Here is a 21,426-nt window from a genome sequence, read left to right on the forward strand (position 1 = left end):
GAAATGTAGATTAAAGGATAAAACTGGAACGTCTGTCAGTATTGATCACATTGTAGTGGTATATTGGTAACTTATAATGAATATATAATGAAAATGTTATGGACTCTTAACAAATACATTTGGCAAATGCGAAGCTTATTGATAATCAATTCAATTTAACAGGTTCCAAGGGAGATAGTGAAGAAAAGAAGGCACGAGGTAAAAGCTGATGTTATTTATTTTTTTTATATACAAAAATGATGCAAAATATATATTTAAATGTTCTGAAATGTATTCTGTATTATTTTTTTATTTTTTTTGCAATGGCAACATTCTAATTGATCATGGATCTTAGAGATGTGCACCTCTTTTGTTTCATTTGTTTTTTTTGTTTTTTGTTTTTTGAGTCATTCCTTATTATCGAAATACGTTATTTCGAATAAATTCTTAACTTTTGGAAAAATTCTAATACCTTATGTTCCATTCGTTTAGATGCGGTATTCGAAAATTTGGAAATTCAAAAATTCGAAAAATAAGAACATAAATCCGAAAATTAAAAAATCTGAAAATCCAAAATAATAACTAACTAACTAATAATAATAATTATTACTAACTATTAAATTATAGGTACAGAGGGTCCCCGGGTTTACGAACAAGTTAGGGACTATAGGTTTGTTCTTACGTCGAATTTGTTTGTAAGTCGTAATAGTACATTTTTAAGTGTAACTTCAACTTGGCAGTGATGTGGGATGTTCTAGGTACTTCTGTGCATACAGTCAAGTTATTTGGGGCTCTTGTGGCCATGTGTCTGGCGCTGCAAGATGGGTGCTCGGCTGTATCCGGGATCAGTGTGGAGCGCAAGCGGGAGGCAGTGACATCACGCCACCTCCATTCGTAAGTAGGAGTTGTTCGTAACTTGGATGTTCATAACTCGGGGACTGCCTGTATTGGAATTTCTTTTCAAATTTGTCTGTTAATGAACACAACAAATATGAATTTGTCTGAAATTACGAATTATCCAAAATAACGAATGCTGCATTTAAATGAATGGAACAGAATGAATTAATAATAATAAAGAATAAAAATAATAATAATACAAAAAAGTTTTTATTATTATTGTTATTTATTATTAATTAGTTACATTCCATTTGTTTAGATGCAGCATTTGTTATTTCGGATAATTTGTAACTTCGGATGAATTCGTATTCATTACGTTCACTAACAGCCAGATTTAAAAGGAAATTCCAATACCTATAATTTAATAGTTAGTAATAGTTATTATTAGTTATGCCACGTACACACGATCAAACAAGCGGGTGGAAAAGTCCGGCAAACTGAAGTCCGCCGGACAACCCCCCGAGTGTAGCCTCCGGCATACTTTTTTGACCCGAAAGTACGGCAGACTTAGAAAGTAGTTTTGCACTCCAATCTTACCGCCGGACTCGCATTTCGGCGGACAATCCGGCCAGGGGTGTGCCAGTCCGCCGTACTTTTGAAATGAGCTCATTTCGAGCGCGTCTCCAGGTAGACGGGGCTCGCGAAGGAGACGTTGCTGGCCCCGCACCCTGGTATGGACTTAAAGGGGACCCCCACGGCGAAAAAAATTGGCGTGGGGATCCCCCCAGGTCCACATCAGACCCTTGTCTGAGCACGCTACCCGGCCGGCCAGGAAAGGGGGGGCTCCTGAGCTGTACCAGGCCGCGTGCCCTCAACATCCATGTTGACAAGGGCCTCTTCCCGACAACCCTGGCCGTTGGTTGTCAGGGTCTGCGGGCGGGGGGCTTATCGGAATCTGGGAGCCCCCTTTAATAAGGGGGCCCCCTGGATACCGGCCCCCCACCCTATGTGAATGAGTATGGGGTACAATGTACCCCTACCCATTCACCTGTAAAATAAAGTACAAAAAAAAAACACAACACACAAGATAAAATAGTTTATTGCACAGCTCCGGGGGTCTTCCGTCTTCGGGGGTCTTCTCGCCGGACTCCTCCGCTATCTTTTTCTAGCTCTTTTGCTAGCGGAGGAGCCCGGCTTTCTTCCTCGCCGCGGCCTCTTCTTCCGACTTCGGGGGTCTTGTCCCCCTCTTCGGTTCTTCTGCCGGGCCACCGCGCCTTCTTATAGCTCTTTTACAGGCGGTGGCCCGGTCTTCTGTCGTCGTCGCCGCCGCCGCCGCCTTTCGTTCTTCTTCTTCTCCTTCTTCTCCTGGAGATGTTGACTCGACGCTCTCTCCGGCCGCAATGCCAGGGACGCGCTGCGCGGCGACTTATATAGGGACAAGGGGCGGGGTCATCGGTTGATGTCACATGGGTTGATGTCACATGGCAACAGTCCCAGCATCCTCCGGGGCTGTGACATCATAAGGGTCAGCGTTGGGGTTCCCCTTTAAGTCCATACCAGGTGGCGGGGCCTGCGACGTCTCCTTCGCGGGCCCCGCCTACCTGGAGACGTGCTCGAAATGAACGGACTTTCCTCCGCGTGTGTGGGCGAGTCCGTTCATTTCAAAAGTAGGGCGGATAGTACGGCGGACTTAGTACGCCTTATTAGTCCGCAGAAAAAGTGCCGTGTGTGGGCAAGTATCCCGTTCGGAAAGTCCAACGTACAGTCTGGCGGGAAGTCCGCCAGACTAACTCCGTCGGATAGTCCGCTACGTGTGTACGCGGCATTAGTTAGTTAGTTAGTTATTATTTTGGATTTTCGAATTTTAGGGTTTTCTAATTTTCGGATATTTGTTCTTATTTTCAGATTTTTCTAGTTTTTGAATTTCCAAATTTTTTAATTTTCTTTTTTTTTTGTTAAACGGGTAATTCAAATATTTCCGAATCCATGAATTTCTCGAATTTAGTTGAAAAAGGAATTTTGAACAAAATGAATTGCACATATCTAATGGGTCTGCAAAGCAAGATAGAACATTTTTCAGAGGTGCACATGGTTACTCTTGGTAGCTTTTCTTTTTGGATGTCTACTAGTCCTGAAAATATGGGCATCTGGTCCAGAGGTTATTGGCCTATAAAGGATGATAGAACCAGCCTCGCTAGATTCAACGATACATCAATAATAAAAAGAATTAGCAAACAAAATGAGGTATCCAATGGTGCCTAAGGATATGTTTTTGGGTTGTTTGCAATTGAAGCACACTTAAGGGTTTAGTTACTAAAGCTGGAGCGTGCAAAATCAGCTTCCAGGTTTTATTGTCAAAGTTTAACTGAATAAGCTGAGGTTAGAAGCTGATATGCTACCATGCACAGCTGCACCAGATTCTGAGTGCTCAAGGTTTAGTAATGCTATCCCATTGTCCTGATGGCTTATAAATTAGACTGATAGGCCATTGATTTCTACAAGAGTTTATCCTTCCCTGTAATGTATTGATGAATGTCTGAGCTTTTCACCAAACACTATGCCTATTATCACAATCTTATATCTAGCTTTAGCTTTGCTTGGCATTGTTTAATGGAAAAAAAAAAGGTATAAAGCTTATTTATACATAAAAAGAGCTAATACTGTATACCCTTTCTCCTCTTTCTCTATTTTTAAGATTACAGACAATTTCAAAAGGGGTACTTTTTATCACAACTTCATTACCTTTTTATGTTTTTGTATAATCTTTAATAGGCTTACCAGGAATGCCAGGGCCACCTGGACCAATAGGTTTACCTGGGTCAAAAGGAGATCGTGGAGAATTGGGAAAAGCTGGACCAGCCGGTCCTCCAGGTATCAAGAAAATAAATAGTTTTTAGCTTTCCAAACCATGAACTGCCTTATTTTGTGCTAAAAGATTCACTGTTTTGTTACATCTCTACCAAATCAAAAATAATGAGATCAATATTTTTGGAGGGATAAAAAATGTTATGCAATATAGAATATCTCTACAATTAATGTATTTAGAGTCTTGTTGTCAATGTGTCAGAGTTGTTACCTCTACCACATCCCTAATAACTTAAAGCGGAGGTCCACCCTAAAAAAAGCATTTATACATTAAAATTTTCTTTGAAATAAATTAAAAAATATAGAAATTTTTATTTTATTTTTACTTACCAGAAAAACCCTGTTGTTAGGAAGTCTTCCTAATCTGCTCTTCCTAGTCTGTGGAGCTGTTTCATCACTTCCTCCTCTTCAGCGAGCTCCCCCGTTGTCTTCTGGGACCTGTGTGTGTCCCAGAAGATGACGGGGCCATTCACAAATTGCCGCACGACTCGCGCATGCACAGTAGAAAATGGGCAGTGAAGCCGAAAGGCTCCACTGCCGGTCTCCCTTAGTTGCAATGGCAGCGCCGGCACCTGATCCGATGGACAGATCAGCCTTGGGGGGGCGACATCGCAGGCTTGCTGGACAGGTAAGTGCCCTTATTAAAAGTCAGCAGCTACAGTGTTTGTAGTTGCTGACTTTAAAAAAAAAAAAACGTCTGGAACATCAGGTTAAGTAACCAAGAGATTTGTACACAATCAGGGTGTTGCCCTTTGGGTTTTTTAAGGTACACAGGCCACTGAGTCAGTCTATATTGCTATTAAATAACTTAATTTTATTTAGTTACCCCTGTGCCTTAAAATCCCACAGGGTAACACCCTGATTGTGTATATATTGTTTTTTGTTTTTTTTATGTTATGAGATCTACAAGTATATTGATGCCAAGATTTATATGTGGAAACAACCCCCCCCCCCCATCCTATATCTACTGACCTTTAGGAATCTAACAGAATAGTTACCGGTAATATAAAAGCTCACCTGTGGAATGTATATAATTTGCATTATACCACAATATTAAATGAACTCTTTCAGTTGAAACATCATTATATGTTATATAGATTAATTATGTGCTCATCCATCCGCATACAGTAAACATCAGGGCAACTACATATTTCTTCTATTATATTGGAATATACATCTGCTAGTTCAGAAAGCATTTTGTATACATTCTCTAACTAATGCATGTATCAATTGATAACATTATCATATTGCTGCTTAATGGTGTATTATACATTTTTTATCATAATTAATATAAACTCAGACATGTAAATAATGAAATATTTTGTATGGGTACTTGAATGTGTGTGTATGTCCTTTTTTATTTATGTATATATTTATATGGATTGTCTAATAACAGGACCTTTAGGACCTATAGGACCTCCAGGTCCAAGAGGAGCTCCTGGAACAACTGGAATTCCAGGACCACCTGGGCCTCCAGGGCCCCCTGGACCACCCACCATACCAGTCTCAGTTCCAGAGGGTGTTTTATATTCCTTACAGCCTAATACAGGCAAAGAAAGTAAGTACATATGACCTTCACATTTTGGCAATTACTAGGGATGAGCTGCTTGGTAGCACCATTGTTCTGAAGTAGAAAACCCATTCTGCCAAAGCCATGTTTACATGTGATCAGCTGTGATTGGACACATGGGTAAAGAGCCTCGTCATTGCCTCTTTACCAAGATCAGGGATGCGCCGTGTTAAAGGGACACAGCATGCCACCAATTGCCGCACTGTGCACCCCTGTGAGCACACAAGTGCAGCGAGAGTGAGACAACAACATATCACGTTCTCCCTGAAGGAGAGAGCCACCCTGCCACTGTCATTTGTCTATACAGTGGACAGGAGGTACTATCAATATACTAGTAATAGCAGAAGCAAGCCATGTGTGTATCTGTTTGTTCTGGCTATACAATCAAAAATTATTCAGAACAAAGTTGTCACATACCTTATGGCAGAGACCTCTCGTACAGCCCCAGCTCAAAGACCACTGATGTTGTGACAGTGGCCGCAAGAGCACAGTGAAGTAAGGGTGCCTGTATGATCTTCTGTTGATCACAGAGGTGCATGGCAGGTGCGTCAATAGAGTTGAGCTGGATAGCTGAAACAGTGGATGGCAGCAGGAACAGCAGCTGGTAGTAAGTGCAGCAAGACTGGCAACACACAACAGATTCAGGACCAGCGTAAATAGACACGATGCAGAGCAGGACAGCTGGGTAACTGGATGCAGGGTCAGACAAGCCAGGTCAGCAACGGACGATCAGATTTAGGCATAGATGTCAGGCAGAGAATGGTCAGGATACAAGCAGTGGTTGACAACACGAGATCAGGCAGATGTGCAAGAGGTAAACAAAGTCTTAGAGGCAAGCCGAGGTCAGGACAGGTAGAGTTCAAGTGTGGTCAGGATAAGCTGGGTCAATCACAGGAGTCAAACACAGGAAACAGGAACAGAACATGGGTAACAGCTGCTTCCTTATACAAGGAATTTTGGTGCCAGTGTCAGTGTACACTGTAGTGTAGTGAAGTTGTAATTTGTTGTCACAATTTTTTTAAGAAATTTAATAATTTTTTTTTCACAATAGTTTTTTACATAGTTTCACCAGTGCAATTCAGAATTATCATATAACTGATGTGACAGTTACTAGGGACACTGACTGGTAACAGTATGTTAAAAAAAGTATTTTTCTATAAATTTTATTAACTTTTTTACATTTATTTTTTATTTTTTACAATTTAATTTTTTACATACTTTCATGAGAATAGTTCAGTGTCACCATAGTACTGTACTACTCTGAGAGGTGATCAGGGATTTTCTTTTCTTTTTTTTCTTCACTTTGCTGTTACAATGAAGATCATTTTAACTGCAAAGTTGTCAATTGTCATGAATGGGTTACATTCAGGACAGATGTGATTTAGACATGTGCAATTCGTTTCAGTCCAAATATAAATTTAGACACATTTTTGGTTACGTTTTGGATGTATCGGGTTACTGGGAAGAGGCCCATGTCCCCATCAACATGGGGACAAGGTGCTTTGGGGTGGGGGCAGAGCTCATTGTGGGAGGGATGCTGCATCCTGTGGTGACAGCTCTCTCTGTAAGTGATAATTTTACACAGAGAGCTGTCACACATCACACAGACTGCAGCCATCCCCACACAGTACACCAAGCACCACTGTCACCACTGTCCCTGTCCTATCAACATCTGTCACAGTGTGCCATGAACATCTGTACCAGTGCACAAAACATTTGCAATAGTGCAATAGTGTTCCATTGCAACATCAACATCTGTCAGTGTCCGCCGGTGGACGATCAACATCTGTCAAAGTGTACAAGTGCACAAAAACATATGTCAGTATACCAGTGTCCCACTAATAAATAAATGTTATCGCCCCCCGTGCTCGTGTGCAAAGGCAAACGCACATGTTAGTCTTGTACGCAGACGTAAACGGCGATCGCACCACACATGTGAGATATCACTGTAAACATCAAAGTGAGAGCAATAATTCTAGAACCAGACCTTCTGTGTAACTCTAAACTGGTAACCAAGAAAGGCTTATAAAGCATTGCCTATGAAAATTTTTAAATACCAAAGTTTGGAGCCATTTGGCAAGCATGAGCAATTCTAAAGTGTGATATGTTTGGTATCTATTTACCCAGCCCAATGCCATATTGTACATTTTACCAAAAGTTTAGGTATTATATTGTCTTTATAAATAAAAAATAGTAACTGTCCATAGGCACCTCAATAGGTACCTATTTATACCATAGCAGCGCTACTATCATTAATTGTTATGACCAACTTTCATACGATATTCACATATGAGAAAAGATGTATAGCAGAGGGTGATAGCCAATCCAAAAGACACATATGGTGGTATAAATGTGGAATCTGTTGAAGTGCACCTCACGCCAGGCACAGAAAAACGCACCGGTTGAGATCTAAAACACACCAGGCACTGAGCACAAGTTACTTCTGTTGAAGAAATCCTTTAAACAAACTTCTTTTAAACAAACTTCTTTTTGCACAAAAGTCATTTTTTGAACATTTTTTCGTTCACTTTGTGGTTTCAATTTTTTTGCACTTGCGATTTTCAAAGAAATCTTCCAAATGTGTATATATTTTCTTTGACTATGAAATGTATAGGCTGTAAATGCACGTATTTTGCACTATAGCACGCAAGCACCTTTTTTGCACTTTTTTGCACAGCAATCAATTGTATCAATTTTATTAATTCTATTAGTTTTCAAATGTTTTGCAAATGTTTTCTTTACATATTTCCATTATTTTAAATTGTGATTTAATATAGTAGAACATGCAACACTAGCACTTTAAGATAATATTCTAGTATGCGATTTCTTGCATAGCCATAGGAGAGCGCCATAACTATCACCTTGGGATTTATATGTTTCTCCAACCTTTTAGGTTGGTTTTCTGATAGTGGCAGCCCCTTACATGCGACTCAACTAATCCTAAGCGACTTTTTAGCGACTTAAGCATATTTTTTTCTTAAAAACACCTTGCCCCCATAGCGCACCCTACCCCCCGTTTTTCTCATAAATGTGGAATCTGTTGAAGTGCACCTCACACCAGAGATCCTCAACCCGTGATAATGTCAGCACTGGGAATCGTCTCGACCGTGTGCTCGGATAAGGGAAAGAAAGGGCTACAAATAGAGTAATTCTGTTTAAAATCCTTTTATTACGATTTCCACTGACACACTTTAATGCAATCCAGCAGTATCCAATGTTACACACTGTAACATTACTCACAGCACATGATTTAATATGAGAGACACTCAGATGAAGTAGGGGTGATGAAACGCGTAAGCCCGTGACCTTACGGCAACCGAAAGTGACATTTTGCGTTCTACAGCCAGGAAGAGACAATCGGAAGTAAATGGTGGATGCTGGCTTGGTATTGGTGTCTCTCATGTTAAATCTTTCTGTGCTGCGAGTAACGCTACAATGTGTAGCATTGAATACTGCTGGATTGAATAAAAGTGTGTCAGTGGAAATCGTAATAAAAGGATTTTAAACAGAATTACGCTATTTGGAGCACTTTCTTTCCCTTATCCGAGCACACAGTGAAAGTGATTTGCAGTGCTGACATTATCTGGTCATTTCAAAACATTCCAACACTTGATGTTTTTAACTTTCTGCTAAGGGTGAACCCTTAGGCCGGGTTCACACTGCTGCGGGGGGAGGTCCCGGTGTGTCCCCCCCCCGCAAATCACATCCGATCTCCATAGCGATGCGAGTTCAGCCATACAGATAGTATGGCTGAATTCGCAGCGCTCCCGCAGCAAACTCGCACGGGACCCTTTTTTTGGTCCGCAACAGAATCGGATCGCATGGGGGTTCACACCATGCGATCCGATTCCTGTGCGAGTCGGCAGATCGCACTGCGATATGCGGACGGATCTGGGGGTGTCATTAACATAACATTGACACTCCCAGCCGTCCGCATAGGGCAGTGTGAACTGCCGGTGGGAGGTGTGCGATGCGGGAAAACGCCGCAGATTTGCGGCGTTCCCGCATCGCAGCGGTGTGAACCCGGCCTTAGGGGGAGTGTGACACATGGTTTGAGGATCTCTGGCGTGAGGTGCACTTCAACAGATTCCACATTTATGCCACCATATGTGTCTTTTGGACTGGCTATCACCCTCTGCTATATATATTTTCTCATATGTGAATATTGTATGAAAGCTGGTCATAACAATTAATGACAGTAGCCCTGCTATGGTATATATAGGTACCTATTGAGGTCCCTGTGAACATTTACTATTTTTTACTTACAGTTTACGAATTTAAGCGGCTGCTATGTTTTGGAAATCTTGAAAATATTTATATGTTTTAAAGTTGAAGGTTCCATAAGCGTTGAGCTAGTGGCTGTAGATCTGTTTTCACTTTTTATATATATTATATTTTCTTTGTGTGCATTGAAATTCGTTAAAATGTATTTATGCGTTAGTGTGGAAAATTGCGGTTGAAAAACTACTGTGCAAATACCGTGTGGCATAAAAATTTCTAAAACTTACTATTTTATTCTCTAGGGCCTCTGCTATAAAAAATATATAATGTTTGGGGATTCTAAGTAATTTTTTACCAAAAAAATGTTTTACTTGTAAACAAAAAGTGTCTTGGGCTTAAAGTGGATAATGCCCGAAGTATTCCTTGGATGCTGCGCCTTTCTATGTGGATAGGCTTTGAAAAGGTCTCACATGTGGTATCGCCATACACAGACGAGTAGCAGAATGTGTTTTGGGGTGTAGTTGCTAGTATGTCTATGCCATGTGTGAGAAATAACTTCTTCATTTTCTAAAAAATTGTGGGAAAAATGTACAACTTCTAAAAACTCGGCATGCCTCTTACTAAATACCTTGGATGGTCTACTTTCCAAAAAGGTGTAATTTGGGGTATATTTGTACTGTCATGGCATGTTAGGGCCTCAAGAAATGAGAGGCTGTCAGTACATCAATGATTTGTATTATAGCTTGTAGACTCTATAACTTTCACACAGACCAAATAATATACACTGATTTGGGTTATTTTTACCAAAGAAATGTAGCAGTATAAATGTTGGTCAAAATGCATGCAGAAAAATTACTTATTTGCAAAATGTTATAACAAAAATTAAGAAAATTGCATTAAAAAAAACGGTCTTTTTTGATATGTAGCACAAAAAATAAAAAAACCCAGTGGTGATTAAATACCACACACAAAAAAAGCTCTATTTGTGTAAAAAAAATGCTAAAAATTTCATATGGGTACAGTGTTACATGACCGCAAAATTTTCATTGAAAGTGCGATAGCACTGAAAGCTGAAAATTGGCCTGGGCAGGAAGGGGTTGAAAATGCCCTGTATTGAGGTGGTTAAAGTCCTTGTTGTTATGGGGTGACAACTCACTACCCCTATCTTAAACGATCTCCTACCTGCAAATAACCATGCTGCATGGCTTTGCAAAGGAAAAAAAGTATTCTGTGCAGATGCACATGGACTCGGGGAGAGGCAGTTAAAAAAATAAATTGTAGTCACCCAAAATAGGAAATATGCCCTTTAGAACATGTATATGTGGAACGGCAGTAAAAAAGCTAGTTTCCTAAGGACTTTATCAGCAGCACTGCTTATTCATTCCTTATCAAAGCAAAGCACATGTCAGTATACATTAAAGGAAAAGTGTGCTGCCTCCTAACAAAATATTCTAAAAAATATATTCTATGTGATCAGATGTGATAAAAAACGAATTGCATGAATACCACTGTTGAATCCAAATACATATTGCATCAAACATAGAATTGATCACATGACAACCATGAATCACGTGATACACCACTAATAAATCAAGGTGCACAATCTTAAATAAATAAAAACTTTATCATACAGATCAAAAATGCATACAAATAAGTGTAAAAAAAAGTCCATCAGAAGTATAAAATGCTCTTAGTTTTGCAATTAATACAAAAAGTAAGCCCTTACTATTATAGATAATTTAAGGTATCATTTATATCTCAAAGCCGTGATAATACAGCCAGTTCTATTAATATGCAAAATACAAATACTATTTTAAAATACATTTTTATCTATTTATTTTTTTAATACTTAAACATATTTGCAAAGATCATGTGCCTTTACAGTGTTCAGACTATATAGCTTGGTTTTTGTCTCATGCCATATTTCTAATGTGTTCTCACATATTATCTTGTAGATGGAGATTCACATATAGTATCGACTATCACAGACACAATAATGTCTGGACTTCCAGGACCTCGTGGACCACCAGGCCCTATTGGACCACCTGGTATTGGAACATTATATCAGTCTTTGCATGATTTGGATTGGAAGATTGTTTGTCACATATGCATGACTCGTGAGCATGTATTATACCGTGAAATAGGCATATTATATGTGGGAAGTGGTTAATACCTGAATTGAGAAGTGGTTGACAACAGGAAATATAGCTTAGCCTCAGAATAAAAAATGTAAATACAAGTTTTTGAGGTTGTTACAATGCATGACACTTTTGCGTGATTTTATACTGTTTCACATGTGTATAGCAGCATGTTGTTGAAATGATCTGAACAATGTCTGTACACAGTTCTACTAATTTAATTTAATAAAAAATTTTGAACAAGAAAAAAAATGTAAACACAAAAGTGGCAATTTACACAGCACTTTACATGCTGTACATTCACATAAGTCCTTGCCCTCAAGGAAATTGCAACCTAAGGTCCTTATCTCACATGCATACATACTGCAAATATATACAGAGGGCTCAAAATTTCAAGTCCTGGCCTTAAGAATTACTTGCCACTAGTTGCCCCACCCAACCCCTGCCACCCCTAATTCTGCCCCTAAACTTGTCCTCGGAAATGAACATATTTTATCCTTATTGTTTTATTATTATTTATTTATCACAGTCAAATCAATTAAATATGATTACCAATTGCAATAGGGAAATAATATAAATAACCAATACCAGCAATCATATTTCATTATAATATGAAAATAGTGCAGCGCTCAGAGTTCATGAGGTAAAAATTCATATAGGAAAGCACACAGAATTCCAAATAAAGTGACCATGTGCCTTGTAAACAATGTGCCTTAGACACTCTATGCCACTCACCTCAATACCAGGACCCCTGAGTTAACAAAGGGCAAAAAGCCAGGAGTGTGGTCACAGTAGTCTTCCTGGTTTGGATCTTATGGAAATGCCAGATGAGTTAATATACAGAAATCCCATCAAGGTAGTAATAAAAGAAACAATTTTGGTTGTGTAATATACCTAGGGGTCAATTCATTAGGCTGAAGCAAAATTGTATGTCAGAGGATGACTTTCTGAAGCAGTCACTTGAATTATCATCTAGGTTCCAACAAAAAGGATATGAGAAAACCACTCTAAACCAAGAGATAGAGAAAACGATGTCAACGGACAGGAATTTATTGGTTTCAAATCAATTCATGTACACAGGATAATTTTAAATTAATTGTGGGCTACAATGTTCATTATAAAACAATTTGAGAGGATAGTCCAGAAAGTTTGGCCAAGATAACCTTTTAGGTCCCTTATTACCTATTCGTCCGCAATTTATTTATAAAAAAAAGCCCCTCTTTGCGTAAGTGTCTAGCCCCAGGAGAGATTGATCCACCTATACAAGCTAAGAGTAGATTATTCAAATTTTTTAAAGGGTTTTACGCCTGTGAACGGTGTACAGCCTGCAACCACTCAAGGGTTAACATTAAAAAACAGTAAGATTTCACTGCCTTGGTCACTAAGAAACAATTTAAAATGAATGATCTTATCACGTGCTCCACACAGGGAGTTGTTTATATGCTGGAGTGTGACTGCGGTCTCCATTATATAGGCAGGACATCTAGGGAACTTCATGTCAGATTAGGGGAGCATGTGAATAAATATTAAAAAAGGATTAAAGATGCATAATGTATCTAGGCATTTCAAACTTTTTCATATTCATGACTCCAGGGGCTTGAAGTTCTGGGGTATTGAGAAGATTAAAAGACACTGGAGAGGAGGTAATTTTATTAGAAATTTGGAAGGAATCCTATTGGATATATGAAACCAAGGTGGGAGTCCCTGCTGGCTTGAATGTTGATTTTGACTTGAATTGTTTTATTTCTGATCATTAATTTGTTTATAAATCCTTACTATTTGTAAAATATGGCCGCGGATGAGGTTTTCAAGTTTTACATTTTTTTCATATATAATGAATTGTTTCATTATGGATCATTTAATTTGTTTAATTGATACCTTGTTTAAATTATTTTAGGTAGATTTAATCATATTACTTTTGGCCATTTTATGAAGTATGGTGTCACACGTTGCTTCATTTGGCTGATTTCCCATATTAGGGGACAGCCTTTCTTCATTGGTCACTTGCAGCGTTATTTGGATTGCTGCTTTTACTTCCTGGTTTCAGGCTGTAGAGATTTAACAATTGAAACAACGAGGGGAGATGTTCTGCCCCACTGTTGAATATATATGATTATTTAAGGCGGGTGTACAATGTGCCTCCGTATCCACTGATGAAGTCCCGCCCCCTGGGACATAATGCGTACAGAAGGAGAGGAGCTACGTTGATGTTACCCGCCGCCATCTCCTATGAGTTTCATGTATGAGCGCTCGTATGCTGGCACTTACTGAAGTGCCTTATTTGTAAGTTTGATTCTTTTATTACTTTAGTAAATGTCTGCAAGCAGAGAGCACTAGATGTCTCTTATTAATTCCTATATCTCGGGAGATTGGTGATCATCTGCAATATAACTATCCTGATGGGATTTTTGTGTATGAACTCATCTGGCATTTCCATAAATTTCACACCAGGAAAACTACTGTGACCATGCTCCTGGATTTTTGCCCTTCATGGGAAAGCCTGTTTGACCCTTTGTTAACTCAGGGGTCCTTGTGTTGAAGCGAGCGCCATAGAGTGTCTAAGGTGGAGGTTTACACACTTCTGACACAGAGTCCATTGTTTACAAGACACATCGTCACTTGGAATTCTGTGTGCTTTCCTATATGAAATTTTTCCTCATGAACTCTAATTAGCGCTGCACTATTTTCATATTATACTGCTCTGGGGTGTTGTAAATTTACTTGGAGTGTTCAGCTGTTGTTTATTTATGCTTGTGTTTTTTTTGCTGGTATCATTTATTACTGTTAAATCAAATTTCATTGATCTCACTGTGATAAATAAAATAAGGGTAAAATATGATTGGCTACTATAGGCACTGTACGCAAGGCATGGACTGAGTAACCAATCAGCAGATTGTTAATAGGAAAAGTAAACTGTGGCAGCAATCTAACTCCTCTCCTGGCCCCACCCCCACCTCATCTAATTCTTTGCCGACTCCCGTTGTATGCCAGACCCTGCTAAGAGAATGACAGAGAGCGGAGCAGTGGTGTATTTTAGTTTTGTGCTGCCCTAGGCAAGACTAATATTGGAGCCCCCCCATATATATTTTTTAGTGGTGGCTATGTGGGGTCTCCCATGGGCTGTGTGGGGTCTCTGGTACTGGCTATGGTGCTGGTACTGGCTATACTGTCCAAGTATGAATGAACCCTGGGCCCTGAGATCTAAGGGGTCAGATCTTTAAATATCAGGAGTTCATGCTTGGACTTGCAGTCCTTAATTAGTTGGGAGGGTGTCACATCCTCAGCTCTGAAGGGTACATGCTGGGACTTGCAGTCCGTAACTTTTGGGAGGGTCCCCCAGCACCCTTAAGATTTACCTCTTTTTTGTTTCCGGCATCACCCACAGTGGGAAGGACTCCGTGTCAGGGACTGAACCCTCACCAGGTGCTGTAGTGGCTGAGGTCCCCTCTTCCCTGCATGTTCTCTCTCACTGTTTAGTTACCCCTGTCACAGACAGCAGGGGGGGTCCAGGAAGCGACAGCCGCCATCTTGTTTTTACCCATGAACTCCGAACGTGAACACAAAGTGGTGGGAGTGCGCATCGCAACATCTGCGGCTGGCATTTTGCTTATATCGTCGCACTAGCCCTCAGCATATTTCCATTCACCTAATGCGAGCAGATGACTGGAAGTTTTGAGAGCTGCTGTACACACACATACTGGTGCCAATTTAGACAGGAACCAATTAACCTAATAACATATCTTTGGAGGTAAAGAAATGGATGACCACACACTCCTGAGTAAGAGGTCCATTGACTTTATTATAACAATCCAGGGATAAAAACATGTCTTTGGAGTGTGGGAGGAAACCAGAGTATCTGAAAAAAACGCAGGGGGTGAATATGCAAATTCCTTGTAGATGTCATTATCTATCAAATTACAATTACTTATGTGTAATAAATTTACTTTTATATATATATATATATATATATATATATATATATATGTTATTTACCATTATTCTTAACCTTTAAATATGTATAATGTAGTAAAAATAAGATGATTACATTATGATAATTTGTGATATTCTGATTTAGGAATTTCAGGACCTAGAGGACCAGCTGGGCCAATGGGTATTCCAGGACCTCAGGTAATTGTATATTGTATTTTTTTTTGAAAACTGACATTTTATTGAAATTTCAAATGGAACAAAGATATCAAAGAAGGAACAATAAGGTACAGGTAATAAAGGTAAGCAGTCACAGACTACAGAACTCCGCGTGACGGGCTGCCCATACCAAACGGGCCGCCGATGCTTCTGTTCAGTAGTGTGGGCATAAGATCCCAGCTCTTTGGGCCCAGAAACAAAATAGCAAAAGCAAAGAATACAACATTGCATCTGTATATTGTATTTTATACTCTTCAAGTTGAACTCTGGGCAAATCCATAGTTAAGATACATGCATACAGTATGTTCTGGTATTTAACTGTAATGTTCAAAGAAAAGTCAATACTAAAAAAAAGACCACCTCCGCTTGGCAGCTTGTTCTGTCAGCACTCAACTGTGCAATTAGGAAAGTATTACAATTCATATAGAGTAAAAAAGGAAACGATTTTGATAATAATAAAAGTAAACCCGTTCTTTGCCTTTTATGACTTTATTGCTCCCCTACTCAACCTCTTTTAGATTCCCTGCCACCCTATTTAGTCACTGGGAGCAAAGGGAAATACTCAGTACTTCTGGGTATGTGGAAGCATATGACTCACTTCCCTTGCTCCTATGTGACATGCCTGGAAGAGAATTTTCAACTCTATATAAGCTCTATGCTGCTGACCACTGAATGGAACAGTGAAAGGAAGATCACCATGTACAGCTGGGGAGAGCTGTAAATCCTTTGATTTGCCCTACAAAGGCAAAACATAAGATTGGTTCAAGTACATGTCAACCCTAACAATGAAAGTCTCTTCTTTGCTTCCTTTGGATCTGTAATTATACCATTGAAAGTGTTTTGTTATATCTATTCAATAGTGCAAAAAAATGTATGTTGATTCTGCCTGAAATCCAGAGTTGTCCTGTGGCCTCTGCCTATGTTATATAGGGCAATATAATAAGCCTTCCCGTTTCTTTAAAGTGGAACATTACTCTCTTAGTCAACATTAATCATTTTAATCCTTCTACTTCTATTTTTAGTTAAGAGATTGGAAGGTATATTATATTTACTTGTTTTAAACCTTTTTTTTAACATTCCTTCAGTTGCTTCCTTGTTTCAGTTGCTTTTATGTTTCTGGCTTAGGCCAAAATTATGTCATTCATCTCAGGAGTCTCCCAGAACATTTTGTTTCTTTCATCTTGAGGAGGGGAGGAGGGGTTTTCTCAGCTAAATACGCCCTCCTGTTTGCAGTCCTGACTTAAAGGCAGATGGATTCCAGGAAATAAATGCTACATTAATCATCTGCCCTTACTCAAGATGGCTGCAACTAGAAATGCTAGGGGGTGGTCTGCAAAGTGATTTCCTAATAAAATAAAGCAATGAGACATGGAGGGATTGGTGAGTTTGCTTTGCAGATTAAAATTAATGAAATAGCATTTTCCAATTTTGGTGCTCAGATACAATTAAAGTGGTTGTAAACTCTCCCCCACAACTTTGTCCCATGTAAATCAGCATACAAAAGCCTAATGAACACTGCTTGTAGATATCTCCTTACTTGCTTAGTATTGTTGTAATCCTTTTTGTTCTTCAGAATGATGTCACTGAGCATGCCCAGATCTCCCCTGATTTACGGCACACTCTCTATGTGCTTATCTATCTGTTATCAGGACTTCCTACGGCACACAACACTGAAATCCCAGGAGGCTGCAGAATCATTCAAAGCTTCCTCCTACACACCATGTGACATCACATGCAGTGTAAACCTGGCCATTACTGCAGTTTTATCAGCTGAAGCTGATAAGACTGTCAAAGGCAAACATTAGACAATCAGCACAAGTAAATACTATGAAATAAAACAAGTCAGCTATGAACAGGGAAGCAGGGTTGCCATAGAAACATTGGATTGAGAAGGAGGCTTGGTTAACGGTACAGGAAGTGCTCAATGTAAGGGGGGAAATACACTCCACTGTGGACAATACTTAAGATGGCACTGCCGTACCCCTGGAAACAAGTTTTTTAAAGTTTCTTTAAACAGTAAGTAATATGCGATTTGGGTTGGATTACAGTGGCTATTTATTATTATATATTATTATAATGGACTAAATGAAAAGAAGCATCAGAGTGGGAGAGTTTACTTCCTCTTTAAGTTCAACTTCAAATTACCTACAAAACATGTCCATTCAATGATAATAAAGAGGGAGTGGTGTTTATTAGTTAAAGAAAAGCCTGGAAAAAGCGCTTACAAATTCAGTACAGAAAATATACTGTTTTATCAGCCCACACAAGGAAGTTAGGAACTGAGTAAGATTGGGTTCACACTTATGTGAATTGGATGGGTTTCCCCACATCCAATTCACATTACAGGAGACTTTGACCGACTCTCAATGGAGCCAGTTAAAACATCTTTGTGGAGACCATGGAACAGATTGCACAGGGGTCCTGTGCTTTTTTGGCTTCATTTTAGGTCCAAATTCAGGCAAAAATTTGGGCCTGATTCATTCCTGAAAAGGAAAACAGGGACACACTTGACCCCTGCTGTGAGCCGCATCTGAATTCAGTGTGAACCCAGTCTTAATTTCTGCCAAGCTCAACAGGTATTTCTCTGTACTTGCAGTGTGTTTAAGGTTGGGTTCACACCGCTGCGGCAGCGAGAACCGGATGTGATTCGCACCGCACTGCAGTGCAAATCACATCCAATCTCTGTGCGATGCGAGTTCAGCCATACAGATAGTATGGCTGAATTCGCATCGCACTCGCCGCAAACTCGCACGGGACCCTTTTTTTGGTCCGCAGCAGAATCGGATCGCATGGGTGTTTACACCATGCGATCCGATTCCTGTCCGAGTTTGCAGATCGCACTGCGATATGCGAACTGATCTGAGGGTGTCATTAACATTTCACTGACACTCCCAGCAATCCGCATAGGGCAGTGTGAACTGCCGGCGGGAGGCATGCGATGCGGGAAAACGCTGCGGATTCGCGGCGTTCCCGCATCTCTCCGGTGTGAACCTAGCCTAAAGGTATGAAAAATAGAGAAAGATGTGCTGCATATATATATTTTTTTTTCAATTATGCCCTGATCTAAACTTTAATTTTCAAAAAGTTAATTATTATTAAATAGTATAAAAAAACACATGCTCCGGGCAAATGTTGTACAAAAAATAATATACTGTATATTCTATATATACATAAATGAAACAGCTCTGTGAATGAAAGGCCTCATTCACATGGGTATAGAGGCCCGTGCTGCATGAATGAGGCTTTGTTTACATGTCTTGGGCCACCTGGAGCTGCATATAAGCAAGCAGCCAGCCTATGTTAGTGAATGGTAATGCAGCAGCTGTTTGGACACAACTGCACATTCAAGCTTGACAGTGTGATTCCAGGAATGCGCACCTGCCTCTGATTGTCTTTCAAACTTAGATATGTCGTTCTGCCGTAACAACCACTGAATCTCCATTCACTATCATACCATGCCTGTACACAGCTCCAGGCAGCTTCAGGTAGTTCCAGATGTCTAAACAAATGCCTCTTTTACTCTGTTTGGGCCTCTGCACCTGTGTGAATGAGGCCTTATACAGTATATTATTGTTATATTAGTTACATAGTTACATAGTCGGTAAGGTTAAAAAAAAAACACCAGTACATCCAGTTCAACCTGTGGTATGTGTGTGCATATGTTTATGTCAATAGTAAATCGTATAGCCCTGTATGTTGTGATCCTTAAAATGCCCATCTAATCGTTTTTTTTAAACTATTGACGCTTCCTGCTGATATAATAAAGAGCCCTCTATGCAGATTAAGGTTAAATGGCTTCTCTTCCAATTGCAGTGAATGGCAATGTGTCTTTTTAAACTTCCTCTCACTGAAAAGTTTGTTCCCTATGCTAGAATCACCAGTAAGGTATTTGTATATCGATATCATATCCCCTCTCAAGCGTCTCCTCTCCAGAGAGAATAAGTTCAATGCTTGTAGTCTTTCCCCATAGCTGAGATCCTCCATTCCCTTAATTAGCTTTGTTGCCCTTCTCTGAACTTTTTCCAGTTCCAGCACATCCTTCTTGAGGACTGGTGCCCAGAACTGGATGGCATGCGCCAGATGCAGCTGGACCAGAGTCTTGAAGAGTGGGAGAATTATCATTTTATCACTGGAGTAATTCCCCTTTTTAATGCATGCCAACATTCTGTTTACTTTGCTTGCAGCAGCTTGGCTTTGCAAGCCATTGCCATAGCCTGTCATCTACTAGGACCCCCCAAGTCCTTTTCCATCCTGGATTCCCCCAGATGTGCTCCCCCTAGTGAGTAGCTCACTTTCATAATTTTAGCACCAAAATGCATTACCTTACATTTTTCAACATTAAACCTCAATTGCCATGTAGTTGTCCATCCCATTATTTTAATTAGGTCTTCTTGTAACGTTTCCACATCCTGTGCAGAAGTTATTGCCCTGCTTAGCTTTGCATCATCTGCAAATACTTAGACTGAGCTATTTATCCCATCCTCTATAAGTCTATATCATTTATAAATAAATTAAACATAATTGGTCCCAGGAGAGATGCCTGGGGGACCCCACTTACCACACTGAATCATTGTATATGTGGAGTCAAAAAAGATGTATCAATACAAAAAACATTATTATTTACAACATAAACATATCTAACTAGGTAAAGGCAATGTTAAGCCCAGTAACACAATTAAATATTAGCCCCTTGGTAAATTAGTTCTATCTATACTTATACATTATCATAGTACATAGTAATATTTTTTATGTCATTGTTTCTAGGGTAAACCAGGACTTCCAGGTCAGCAAGGAGGAAAAGGCCAGAAAGGCGAACAAGGAAACAGGGTAAGAATGTTTAAAGGAAATGATTTAAACTTAAGGGGTAACTCCACTTTCAGGTGAAACAAATATTGCAAATAAAAAATAGCATATACAATTTGGATACCAGCCATATTGTAATTGAATGTTATTAAAAATTGCTTATCCCTTTCAATCTGCAGTGTTGTAATGTTCTATAAAATTCAGTGCAATGTGGCAATCTGGAGGTGTTCTGTACGCAGTTGGTGTACAGAATGTATCCAGAAATGTTATTTCCTGCTTGTGTGATTGGCTCACTGATTTACCAAGAAGTCTGCACTAAGATACAGGTCAGATTTTAGGCATCCTCTGCGATTTCATTTTTGGTGAGATGCTTCTAAAAGGATACACCTTGCAGCTTTCCTCATTAGAGCACTGCAAGCAAGTGCATCAGCTGATCAATAATGAAAAATCCACTCCCATTCAGAATCAGTATCCAAAAAACATAGAAGAACAAACAGCTTTTTCTGAGCAGAAACAGGTAGGACTCTGCAATAAATTGTTAAAATCCTTGCCATCTACATTGATCACCCAAATGGGACTGTTTGTTTTTTTTTTCAACAAAAGTGGAATTATTCATTAATATTGGAGTTCTGGGCAATTTAGTAAAGGTGATTAAACAGTGTAAATGCTACTTGCCTTCCCAATTCACTAACTGCAATTTCTTGTTTGCTTTAACCACTTGCCGACCAGTCGCTGTCATTATACAGCGGCAGGTCGGCACGTCGTAGCTATATGTCGGCTCTTTTAAGCGGGATAGCAAACGTGCACGCCCACTGCACTGCGGGGATGCTGATGCTCATGACCAGGCGGATGCGAGGACCCCCGGCC

The 21,426-nt window shown here is 39.7% G+C and overlaps 1 protein-coding gene across 1 annotated transcript in view; it reads left to right on the forward strand.

Moving 5' to 3' along the window:
- COL26A1 (collagen type XXVI alpha 1 chain) overlaps positions 1 to 21,426 on the forward strand; it is a 558,415-nt gene that overhangs the window by 529,474 nt on the left and 7,515 nt on the right. Inside the window, exons 6-11 of the mRNA XM_077480518.1 lie at positions 163 to 198; positions 3,589 to 3,687; positions 5,078 to 5,239; positions 11,428 to 11,520; positions 15,686 to 15,738; positions 20,521 to 20,583. Coding sequence (XP_077336644.1) covers positions 163 to 198; positions 3,589 to 3,687; positions 5,078 to 5,239; positions 11,428 to 11,520; positions 15,686 to 15,738; positions 20,521 to 20,583 — 506 coding nt within the window. The remainder of the gene's footprint in view (positions 1 to 162; positions 199 to 3,588; positions 3,688 to 5,077; positions 5,240 to 11,427; positions 11,521 to 15,685; positions 15,739 to 20,520; positions 20,584 to 21,426) is intronic.

The sequence above is a fragment of the Lithobates pipiens genome, unplaced genomic scaffold (genome assembly GCF_037356315.1).
Source record: "Lithobates pipiens isolate NorthernLeopardFrog02 unplaced genomic scaffold, aLitPip1_a1.2 Scaffold_16, whole genome shotgun sequence".
Classification (NCBI taxonomy): Eukaryota; Metazoa; Chordata; class Amphibia; order Anura; family Ranidae; genus Lithobates; species Lithobates pipiens.